General features: G+C 39.2%; 1 protein-coding gene across 1 annotated transcript; it reads right to left on the reverse strand.

The window, feature by feature from the left end:
- Positions 1-2,467: 2,467 nt before the first annotated feature.
- Positions 2,468-11,321, reverse strand: COPS3 (COP9 signalosome subunit 3). Its single transcript, XM_010187425.1, has 11 exons — positions 11,196-11,321; positions 9,812-9,924; positions 9,664-9,713; positions 8,718-8,810; positions 7,824-8,003; positions 6,437-6,577; positions 5,126-5,299; positions 4,153-4,239; positions 3,734-3,847; positions 3,063-3,143; positions 2,468-2,815 (listed from the first exon to the last, which is right to left on the reverse strand). The coding sequence occupies exons 1-11, from the start codon at positions 11,318-11,320 to the stop codon at positions 2,762-2,764; spliced, it is 1,212 nt and encodes a 403-aa protein (XP_010185727.1). The 5' UTR covers position 11,321; the 3' UTR covers positions 2,468-2,761.
- Positions 11,322-11,941: the final 620 nt, after the last annotated feature.

Below are 11,941 nucleotides of genomic sequence, written 5' to 3' on the forward strand. Positions count from 1 at the left end.
TCATAACTGAGCTAGAGACCCCTCCTGTGGCTACGAAGTGTAGTTGCACGTCTAATGCTACCTTCAGAGCTGCGTTTTATATCTCTGCTGATTAAGCTGCATCGAAATAGGAGTTAGATATCAAAGCATGCACTCGGTATTTCATGAGCACGTCTTGCGGACATGCACGATGGGAGGAACGAGCCACGGGACCTCCGAGAGTCTACGTCTGGAGGAGCACAGCACACAGTGTTCTTACGTTTGATCAAAAGTCCTTCCCTGCAACAAATACAAATTAAAACCAGCAAGCTCAAGTGTTCTCAAAGCGTCTCAGCTGGCCACAGCCCATGCGGTTAGTTCCAAGACTCGAAGGAGGAACTTCATTAAAAATCTGACTTAATTTCAACAGTATCTCAAGACATGCAGATGCCAGACCGTATGTGTTTATCAAACTGTTACTTAAAAGCCCTTCCCCGAAGCACTTTTGGTGAATGCTTTATCTCTACTGATTCTACAGGTGGGACCTGAATTCTGAATTTTCAACAGCACAAATACGCACATCAGAAAAGGAACCATTTGCCCTCTTCAAAATCAGATTAAGAAAAATAGTGTAATATATCATTTGAAACAATTACATAGCTCTTGCTACCATCCTTTTGATGTGTAGTATGGATTTATTTTATCTACTTTAGGCAAAAAAAAAAAAAGAAAAAGAAAAGAAAATGTAGCTGCTGTTTGCCAGCTGCATGTATGGGTTTGCTTTAATTCCTGCAGCTCTCAGCAGGGAAGCGCATGCTCCAAGTAGGAACCAGTGGTAAGAAAGCTCAGTCACTGCAAAATGGACATTTCTGGTTCTTCTTTAACTTCACGAAAGCCTCCTGCATCCATTCTGCCCCGGCAATGAAAGGCGAGCCATCCACATTTCTGTGGAGGGGGCAGTCTGGGGTTAGGTGTGTGCAGGCCTTTCTGTGAGTGCCACACACGGTTGTAAAAACTCCAAGAACCCAGCGTTGCGTTTGAGCCCACAGCACGACTGATCGATTAATTTAACACTTCCACAGGACCAGAGCAGAAAGTACCTAAGCATGTAAGAAGGAAAAAATAAACCTTCAAAAATATCTTTAATCACAAGACTGGTAAGGCAAGTTATGAAAAAACCCCAAGGTTTTGCTTTATGATCAGCTGTAAAAGTTGCCTTCAAATATGGAAGTCTATGATAGGAAGCACAAGTACTCAGCGGTGAGTTACTAACACTATGGACCTATGCTGTGTTTGATACTAAATCGCTATTTTATACTTTAAAAATGTCATTTACCACCTAGAGAGCAACCTGGGTACATCTCTCTTCTATTAGAAAGGATACCACTGGCACAGAGGCTCTGCTAGAATGAAAACACCAATTTTAAATGAAAACCCAACAGTTCTGTCTCAGCACCGGAAGCACAGGTGGAAAATTTTCAGCTATGGGTGACCTCAAGACATAAAAGCTTCACACAGCAAGAGCCAGAAATGCTCAGCTCCCGCTCGGGCTCCTGAAAAGAAGCTGGCAGGTTAGCAGCAGCAAGCAGCTCCAAGTCAGGCGTTTAAGAAGGAAGCGCTGGATGCTGAGCTTCTCGCACTCTGACTTGGTGACAGGTTTATTTATGCCTGACGGTAGGAGATTGGCACTGATGTGAAGCATTTCAGAGGTGTTTGAGCAGCGACAATCTTCAGATACATGAGAGCTACAGAAAATTAAAGAGCCCATTGATTTAAAAGCTGAAGCACTTCAAGAATCCAACAACAGTTTTTATATTTAAAAGAGCAAATTAAAAACCAGATAGCATTCCAGCATGTTATCTCCAAATAAAATCCTGCATTTTGAGAGCTCCCGTGTTCCAATGTAGAATTATTTTCTTTGGAAACAGATCTATAGCACAGCCTTCACTTGAAGTGATTTCCACCGCAGAAAAGTATTGGCCTGTTGAAAACCTTCGTGCCAATTGTATAGAAATAAAAATTTCAATTCCTTTTACTGTGAACAACTTCCTATCTAGAATCTGCCAGAACACCAAGGCCTTCCAGATATCCTTTTGTTTAGGTCTAGTAAATTTAATCTAAGAGTAAACATCATTAGGAGATATTTTGTACCAGAAACGTAAAATCAGAAATAGCTGTCACGTATGGATTCCCTAGAGCGGTTTCTGCTTTTCAGCAAAACTGCCTTACAAGGACTCGTTGATACGCTCGTCCTTTCGGGAAGAGCACAGTTCTTACTTTGTTTAATAGACAGCAGCCAGCTACACCGGGCATACGCAAATTATCACGTAGAGAACTTACTCAAACTCCACCCCTCTCCCCGCACCATACATGAGCCAACTTTAAATACAGAATAATGAACCAGTAATTATCTTGTAAGTGAACCAACACTAGTTTGTATTCTTCCCTGAATAACACTTTTTTTTTTCCAGAAGAAAAAAAAAAGGACTGCTACAGAAACACAGCAACATTCAAACCCTTTAAAACAAAAGGTAGATTATTTAATGCATTAACGATGTTAATCTGAAGATAAATAAATCCACAACAGACTTTTAAGTTTCTTTTGAGATTTCCTTTTTCTTTGCAGAGAATATTTCTGGTATTATACAGTACTGACAGGGTGTTCTTTTATTTTCTGAATGTCCAGGTGAAAAGCAAAGCTCAGTTCTCTCTGCTCTCTTCGTGGAACTCCTCAATGCCCTATTCCAGGCGTGATTCTTTCATAAGCTTTTACTTGAAAGCGGAGTGGTGAGCAACATTAATTTCAGGAATAACTGGATGGTTTGGTCCCTGAGTCATCTTCTTGAGAGCCCATACTCTGGAAGGGAGAGAGTTATTTGTTTTCAAAAAACAGGTCTGAAGGTTTACCTTTGAGTCAGACAGTTTGTTGAAGTTAAAAGGTAGGAAAATAAAGTGCATATGAAATAACATGCACTTCCCTTTGGTTTTAAAGCATAATGTTTACATATTATTATTAATAAAATGTAATTATTAGCATGGTAAGTACTGACATTCAGTGCAACATATACTGCACTGAATCTCTCAGGAGACACTAAATCAATTACCTTCTGCACAAACTGAGGGTTCACAGTGATCTCTTGATCCATGGCTTTCAGTCGTTCATCAAGCTCTATACATTTCAGCATCTTAAAAATAGATAAGAACTTGATTACTTTGTCCAGCTTGTACATGATCTTCAACATAGTTCACGGCTGTGCTATGTGGAACCAGTAACTTTCGCCATCACAACAGCTTCATGTCAAAACGCTCCCATCCCTAATCCTCCAAACAAAAGTATCAGAGCAGTTTTACATTCCCTTATTTTGATCCATGTCTTCCTAACAATCATTTTAAGGCCAGTGATAGCCAGTGCCATGAGGGTCAACCACCTCAGCCTAGAGGCAGGTTATCGACAGCCAGTGGAAGCGATCCTTGAAGCCTAAGACTCTAAAAACAATTTTTCCAATCCATTCAATTCAAGGAACTTCCTATCCCCAACATTAAGCAGTGACTCTACCAAAACATCTCGAGCTGTACAGAAGACACAACAGGAAATAACACGGACATAACTGACTATCAATCTTACCCCTTTAAATACTGGTACTGTGAAACAGTCAAATGATGATTCATGGCCCTCAATCCCTACATCTAAGCTGGCTTCTCCCAGCAGCTCTCTGATTACAGACTGAGGTTCTTCAGTAGGAACTCCAAAAGCAGTAAACTCTTAAAGATTTACCTCCTGATCGATGTTATGAAGCATAGCTGGATTGTTATATTTTTCGGGATTATCATGGAAACAGACCATACCATCTTTCTGATTAATACTTGCAAAGATTTCACCATCTTCTATCTGAAATGAGAGAGGGTTTAATGTAAGGCATCGCTAACTACAGTACATGGACTTGTTGGGAATTAACCTTTAACTTATGTGCTTTTTATTTCCTAACAGCTTCCCAAAGACAAATGATGCATGCCTTATCTTAGGCAGAGAGTATCTATTAAGATTTTTTGAGAAGAGTCTAACCACCACAGCAGACTGACAGCATTTCCTTCACCCTGAAAAAAGCCCATTCTTCATCCACTCAGAACACGCACTGCCAATCGAACCGCATACATCGGATCACTTTTTAAATTTAGCCAAGTCACGAGTCTTACCATGTGGAGGACGTATTTTTCTGCTTCTTGAGGCCCTGACAACTGCACTCGACTTGCCATATCTTGTAATGACAATGTTAAAAATGTCTGAAATTTAGAAAGTATTAAATGGTTAAAATGGTTAAACTACAAGCTAAGAACTTTCCCTATCAATCCTTCATGGCCTACGCAATCTTATTTTGAAGTCAAACAGGAAGAAACAAGTGGAACACAGTTATTACCTATAAAAGCACCACGAGAGTGAAGTCAATTCTTCCTCCAAGGTACCAATCTGTTACACTGTGCACATGTGCAGACCAAACTAACGGCATCATCACTCCATTTCTGCAATTCCTTTTTACCCCAGTCACAGTCCTGACCTTGTCCAACCTCTCCCTCACCTTTCTGTGTGAATAAGGTGACTGTCCATCCCATGAAATTCCTTCAAGAGATGAGTGAAGAACCTCATTTCTCCTGAGGTCAGTTCTACTGCAACAAGCATCGTTCGAGCCTGCCCAAAAAGAGCTTTCCCCTGACTACCTTTAAGGATTAATCTGATCTCTCAGCAGAAGGAGCACATCTGGTTTTCCTTCTACTTCACACACTTCCAAAACCTGTCCTATTCACTCACTGTTCTCTAATGAAGTAGCCCGTAAAGTTCAAGTTTCCTATTTTCTGAAGAGATGGGGGTCATTGGGTAGCGGCGCTCACAACTTTGTTGATTATGCATGAACATCTCATGGGCAAACCCCTCTGATAGACAGACATATCGAACCACCTTTTCAATAATGCATAAGCAGCCAACTGAATTGGTTTTCTATATAGAGCATTTTAGTCTCATTTGTCTCAGAGACACAAATCTCAGCTTCAGTCATTTCTCCGTGACATTACTACATTATCATTTTGCTCTGAATTGAATACATTTCAGACATACGTTTCTTTGAGAAAAAAACTAATCACGATTTCTCAGCAAAACAAAGCCCCTACATCTTACCTTGGTTAGCCTCTGAATATTCTTTTTGTAGAGAGATGACAAGCATTGCTTAACCAGCCCCATGTTGTTATCCCTTGTGAATGTTTCACTGTGTTTGTTCACCAGATTTCGAAGCTCCGAGGGTTTATTGGTTGAATAAACTTGCGCTAATTCATGGTAAGCATTGCTAAGGGGCTGCAATTAGAAAAATGAGAACCCTTCTTAAACACGGTGTTCAATCAGCCTCACAGAATCTATTCACTACTTCAACGTTAGAAGCCATGCAGGCATAAAAGTCAATTTAAATAGCTCAAGCCTCTCTCATAAAAATTACATGATGCCCATACATGGCTTTACAGCAACGACAGATCCTCCTACACTTGATCTGTATTACTGCAATATAAGATATAGTAAAAATCATTCAAAGACCTCTGCATGACAGTTCTAGTTATGGGACAGCAGGAAAAAGTCCATTAGCTGACCAGCACATGAAGTAAGCTGAATTCGAGGTAAGGAGCATATTGACTGATCACTGCCCATTACACTTGTCCTACTCTCTAAGACACTGTCATCCTTGACCACAGTGAATCACAGTACAGCAGGGAATCAGAGGGTGAAGAGCAGTTCACCCAAATTACTTCAAGATGGCAATTGTTTCAGCTTGCTCATTAGTATCTGAAGTTAGAAGATTTTTGGAACTCTCAAATTTTGGTCACAAACCAACAAGCAGTGTTAAGTGAGAATTAACTAACTTTTAGAAGTGAGTGTTTGCCAAGGATCAGAACTCTCTCACCAGCAGTTTTGTCTTCCACCCTACACTGTCTAATCAGAATGCTTATGGACTCCAAACCTGCAGCTTTTTCAGAAGCTTTTATTCTTTATAAAGCTGGAGTTTTGGAGTAAAGTATTTAGCATTTTGTACTTCGACTAGATGGAGTTACGGGTGAATGTTTTTACAAGGACACTGCATACTGAAAGCCAAGTGAAATCTGAGTCTTGTTTGAGCTCTAACATAAAATGCTATCGAGGAGTGTGCAGTATCAGTGAAGAGAATATTGGTAACTACCATTCAACCTTAAAGTTTTTCCAAATTGAGTTTAAAAACCTGCAATGCCAATATGAACAATACAGTTTGTAATAGACGTAGAAGTTGCCAATCTTTAGCTATTTGTACACTAGAAAGGCAGGAAAAGATTCTGCTCTGGCACACCGTGCATTATTTCCCATGATCTGCAATGTTAAATAGTACCAACACGTGAGGGGGAGAAAAAAGATAATATAAAAAAATTCTGATTTGTTGTTCTATTACTTAGCTGTATCCGCAAGACTTACCTTAATGAATCTACCAACTATCTGGGAAGTGTATTTTGGTAGCTGCTGAACTTTGCCAAGCAGTATCAAAGAAACTAGAATATACTTTTTATAGGATTCCAACATAATATGACTGACTGCCATGGCTGGAGTAGTTATTGCCTAAGTAAGAAAGAAAGAAATGGAACAGAAATTTAGTATACTCACTGGTAGGTCCTGGTAGCTACTGCATGAACATAATCTCAGTTTAGAGCTGCATGCAGAAAGGACACAATGACATGAAATTCACCTTTGACTATTAAAGCTTAACTATCTTCTGTCAAAATTAATTATCCAGAAGTGTCCTAAAAAAGGAAATTCTACACAAGCTACTCAGAACATATCGTGCTACCTTAAAATAACCCTGTTAAGATCGTATCAAAATTTCTTTCCTTGGTATATATCTAAATTTGTTCTAGAGATCACCTGTAGTTCTTTGTTAGCAGGAGTGATTATACAGTTCCTGTAGAACCTGGATTTACACAGATCCTTGAAGAGGTTTTATAAAGCTATGACATCATCAGATCTTGTATTTAAGTAAGTATGCTAAAAGAGGCCTGCAGAATAGGGGAAAGGGATTTTAGTTTACTATGATACTGCCAGCTCCTCAAGAGCTCACTTTTGTTTACAGAAAAGAAAAATGCGGCACCAGTTTATTTAGCACGTTTGACAGCATTTCCCCCCCATACACACACGAAGTTTTCCCAATTTGGCAATCTTCTCTTCTTTCACAGAGAAGCTAAAAGTAGCAAATATTAAAATAGCCTTGAAGAAGTGTAACTCTCCTCATAAAATCAGCAAAGGTCTTAGCAAAACCACTGAGCTATTTTTTCTTCAAGAACACACAATTCTGAATGGCAGCCTGTGAACTGTTTCTATGCCAGCAGTAATAAGCAGGCATCTGAAAAATATTTATAGTGAGATAAATTTAACATCAACCTTTGAGTAGCATAGTTTTGTGGTGCAACAGTTACTTGGCTGTAAGAGATCTTCTTAAAATAAAACACCTCTGAAGGCGGCTTGCTTCTTCCTTCACTTTATTCACTAAGGGGCACCATGCAGGCTGTACCTTTCATAGAAGAGCTGACAGTGAACACTAATTTTTAAAGTATTACTATGATGAACACACGTGCTAAAGCAAAACCTGTGTGAATGACGAACAGCAGCATAAATCTGTTAGTAGAATTATATCCCTAAGGTTAAGAATGAAAATAATTGGAGACTGCTTGTACCTTATATTAGATTCACAGCTTTTATTGCTATTCTTGGTGGCAATTTAAAGATGAGATGTTCTCTCAGCGCTATGACACATGCTACTTTTGCCTTTCAATTGATCACACTTTAGACTTCCCATTTTCTTTAAAGTTACCTGTTCATAAAAGTAGAGTGCTCTTTCAAAGTTCTTTAGCCCAGTGTATATCATCCCACCATAGTAGTAGTAACATAAAAAGTGCTTCGCATCATATGCCCCATTCTCTTTACAAATATCCATCATGTCCACATCTAGATACGGGAGGGCAGGTTTAAAGCATTTTGCTAACAAACAGAGCTACAAGAAAATAAATCAAGTTTTCATAAATTAGACATTTGCATTCAAATTTCCATGAGGAAGAAGTTGAAAATAAATTTAGTACTATTTAATAAACATCAGTCCTCCAAGAGTGAAAAAGCAGTCCACATCAGCAGTGCTGTAACACAGATTATTCATTGTATCATGATATTTGGAAAACCCTTAACACACACTGGGAACCGTAATAAATTATCTGGATCCTAGAGAAATGAGACTGTGACAAAGCTGCTTGAAACTCCAGGCCTTCCAGACTACCACGCTGGCAGCACTAAATACTGCACTGAACATTCCTGTCCAGCCCTAAATCCCAGGAGCCAAGAATGAGACAGAAGTGCAAATCCAGGCCAAAGACACCGAGACAAACATGGCTTTTGTCAAAGCTGAGCAAACAGTAGCTGGATATTACATTTATACTGCCTAAGAGAAGCTGTGTGTGACTTTAAGCTCAAAGACAAGGGATGTCAAAGGACCTTCAGAAGTCACCAACAAAACCAAAGATCTAGGGACGTGCACTGAACATCTAAAATAAAAGCAGACTTAATTTCAATTTATCATATTATTTATTACTAGAAAAAAACCCCAACCAGTTAAAAGCCATTTTTACACTACAATATGTGAATGTGCATTTCCTCAACGGGTTATAGGTACTTTATAAGCTTTTACTCTCACAAAAAGCCCTTATGCCCCACTTACCTGGCAGAGATCTGCGTGTATTGAGGTCAGCTGGTTTGTGTTCATCTGCATCTTGTCTATGGCTTGTCTGAGAATGCTAATTCCTCGCAGGGGCTGTCAGAAATTACATCTCTTTCAGACAATTTCTCATAGATGGCAGCACATTGGATCTTATGTTGACACTTACAAATGAAAAATAACACTAATTGACAGGTTCCATTAAGTAATAGTTAACTTGAGGCTCCCTTTTTGTAGGGTACTGGAGTCTCTCAGAAAATAAAATTAACCTTGCCTATACAGCTTCTCCTTATAAACTAAATAAAGTCATCAATTCTGCTCCACAAAGCCAACCTCATCAGGAATACAGTAATTTGTATGGATAAAACCCTTCTTGACTCCATGATGCCATCTAAAACTCCCACCAAATAACAAAGGCAACGCTCTCACTTCACTCCACTTAGACCAGACTTTATTTCAGGCTACGTTTCACCAAAATGGCCTGAAAAAGTCAACATCTTAGCAACACAAACATTGGTCAAATATTTCTTAATCAACTTTCCTTTACATTTTAAGGTATTTAATTAAGAACATAATATAACAACTGGTGAGAGCAACATTGAAACCAGTATCACTCACTCACCAGTGCTAATAATTTTTGCAGCTCTCTCCTACTCATGCACATGTTGTGTAAAGAACATTCCTGGTGCTACAGATTTCCTAGTTTGTGAGTGAGAACACATTTTTAGGTAACTTTCTCTCCTAAAAGTTCTCTTTCTTAGGTTTTCCTTAAGGAAATCTTAAAAATCTCAGTCTCGGTTCAGTAAACTTTAGAAGAAAGAAGCTGCACAAAAATACTTCAGCTGAAGTCAGTGGCCAATCTTTATGAAGGGAGTGAGAGCGTGGTAAAATCCCCTGTAAGAGCTTGGATATGCAGGTAGCTTAATTGTATTAGATGATACTTGCTCACCTGTTTTCTCTCCACAAGGGCGTTTGTTAACTGGTGGCACAGGCCAGCAACTAAATACAGGAGGAAAAAGAAAAGCAGTGAAAAAAAAGCATCAGTAAAAGTGAAGTATTAAAAAAATATATTAAGTCTGCAATTAAGCTTAACTTACAAGTGTCTGTTGCATATCTAATGTGTTCCCCATTACAAGTGCTGATAAAAAGCTGCACCTGTGAGAATAACGTTTCGAAGTCAGGGATGCTGGGCATAGAAAACTTCACAAACCTGAAGTAAAAACAACAACAACAAAGTTAAACACTTCACATCTGGAGATGAATAAAAACGCTTCATCTTCATCACTGAGTCTCTGCAGCAGAGAGATGGAGATGCTTGCAAGCAAACCCAAAGCATTTATGACAGATGGCATACGGTTTCCCCAGGAGCTGCACAACATTCAAAAATACACTTTCTGTGCACGCCCCCATTCTCAGTCTAGTGCAAACCACAATTTAGAATAAACCATGGCAAACGAAGATATTTTATTTGGTACAAGAGTTACAGTCATAACAGAAACAGCAGCTAAGGATGATGAATTGTGAAACTCAGCCACACAGCTTCTCTGGATGTTTTTGCCTATCCTACAGCCACCTCCTGCTTGAATGTCCTCAAGATTTCTCAACTAAATATTAGCTGTGCATCTTGTTAGGAGCGCTTTCCCTTACAAACAGTTGTGTTCCTTCCTCCACTTGTTTTAAGGACTGTTTTCAAGTACCCCACGATACAATTCTTCTGCTAAAGCAGTACACGTACCCTGCTTGTAGTAAATTTTAGTAAATTCCAGTGAACTGTAACATTAAGTGCATCATCTCTGTGTATTACATTTTGTTTCAAAAGGGCAGCAGAACAAGTATGAGAATTCTGATCTTTCATTTAAAAGAGAACTTTCAAATAATAGTGGAATATGGAGGTGTTTCACCTGCTGTTAGGTACAGCTGGAAACAACAGTTTGAGCTTCAGGGCCAAATATCTTTACCTTACCTCAGCATTGCCACGGCAGTTCAAGTATTATCTTAAACTACAGACTGCAGCAAGAGCCTCAGTGCTCTCTAGAGACAAATACCCAGAAACTACAAGAAGAACTCATGCTTTACTGGCAAAAAAAGTGTGGTGCTTCATGCTCACAGTTCAGTGCACTCATTGCCCGGTCACTCAAGTTTTAAAAGTTAGTTTTATACATTTTTACTGAACATGTATGGAAAAATACTTATAACCAAGAGAAATAGATGGTAATATTGGGGTTTGTTTTCCTTAAGGCTGTATCTGACAGTAATGGCATTTACAAGCTCCAGAGATTTTTTTTTTTTGCTTTTGCAAATGCAAATTTGCCTTGGTATTTTTATTCATAAAACGTCTATCACCAAAGGAAACAAAGCACCATTCTAAGAAATGCAGACAGAAAACATTTAAGTCCAAAAGAAAAACATTTGGTTGACAATTCAACGTGTTGCCTGCAGTTTTAACACTAAGATAATTAATTCAAAGAAAGCAACACTTACAAGACAGCAAGAACGCCTAACGAGTGTTCCTGCACATCCAGGGCACCAAGCACTGTGTCCAGATGGGAAAGATTTTTTGCTAGCAGCTCTCCACTTTTATTGATCAGTTCACAAAGCTGGGTCATTTGCCCTGAAATACAAAACATCACCATCTAATTAGAGAGCACTCGTGCATTCCCACACTTCACTCCACCTTGCTGCCTTCTATAACCTGAGGGAAAAGTAGCATCACCCAGAGAATTTACTTTTCTGTAATAGGCATCAGTTTGCAGGAAGCAAGGGTACCCGCAGTTTATTTTCTTATGAAGTGACAGGGAAGCTTCTGGCCCTTCAGACAGCAAAGGAAGCCCTCAGGACACAAATACAACACGAAGAGTGGCACCAGTTTACCCTATTAGAGAGGGGGCTTCAGGGTCTCATATCAACACCAAGCTCCACCTAAGCCAAGTCTCCAAAACTTTGACCAGTTTATTGTGATGCAAAATTTTGCCTCATGTGGGTACGTTTATCTCCACTTGTGTTTTCTGGGTGTTACAAAGGGAAAACCAAACCAAACCAAACCAGTACCAACAATCGTTTCCTCCACTTTCTACAAAATCCCAATACCAGAGCTTGTTCCTTGCTGCCCTATCCATTTTTCAGGTCTGCTCATACGCAGTTTTTGAAGTAGGCATTAAAGCTATAACTAAGTATCGACAATAATAGGATTTAAAAATCCATTCTTAAATTTACTTCATATAATTAGA

This window comes from Mesitornis unicolor, unplaced genomic scaffold, assembly GCF_000695765.1.
Source record: "Mesitornis unicolor isolate BGI_N332 unplaced genomic scaffold, ASM69576v1 scaffold25086, whole genome shotgun sequence".
NCBI lineage: Eukaryota > Metazoa > Chordata > Aves > Mesitornithiformes > Mesitornithidae > Mesitornis > Mesitornis unicolor.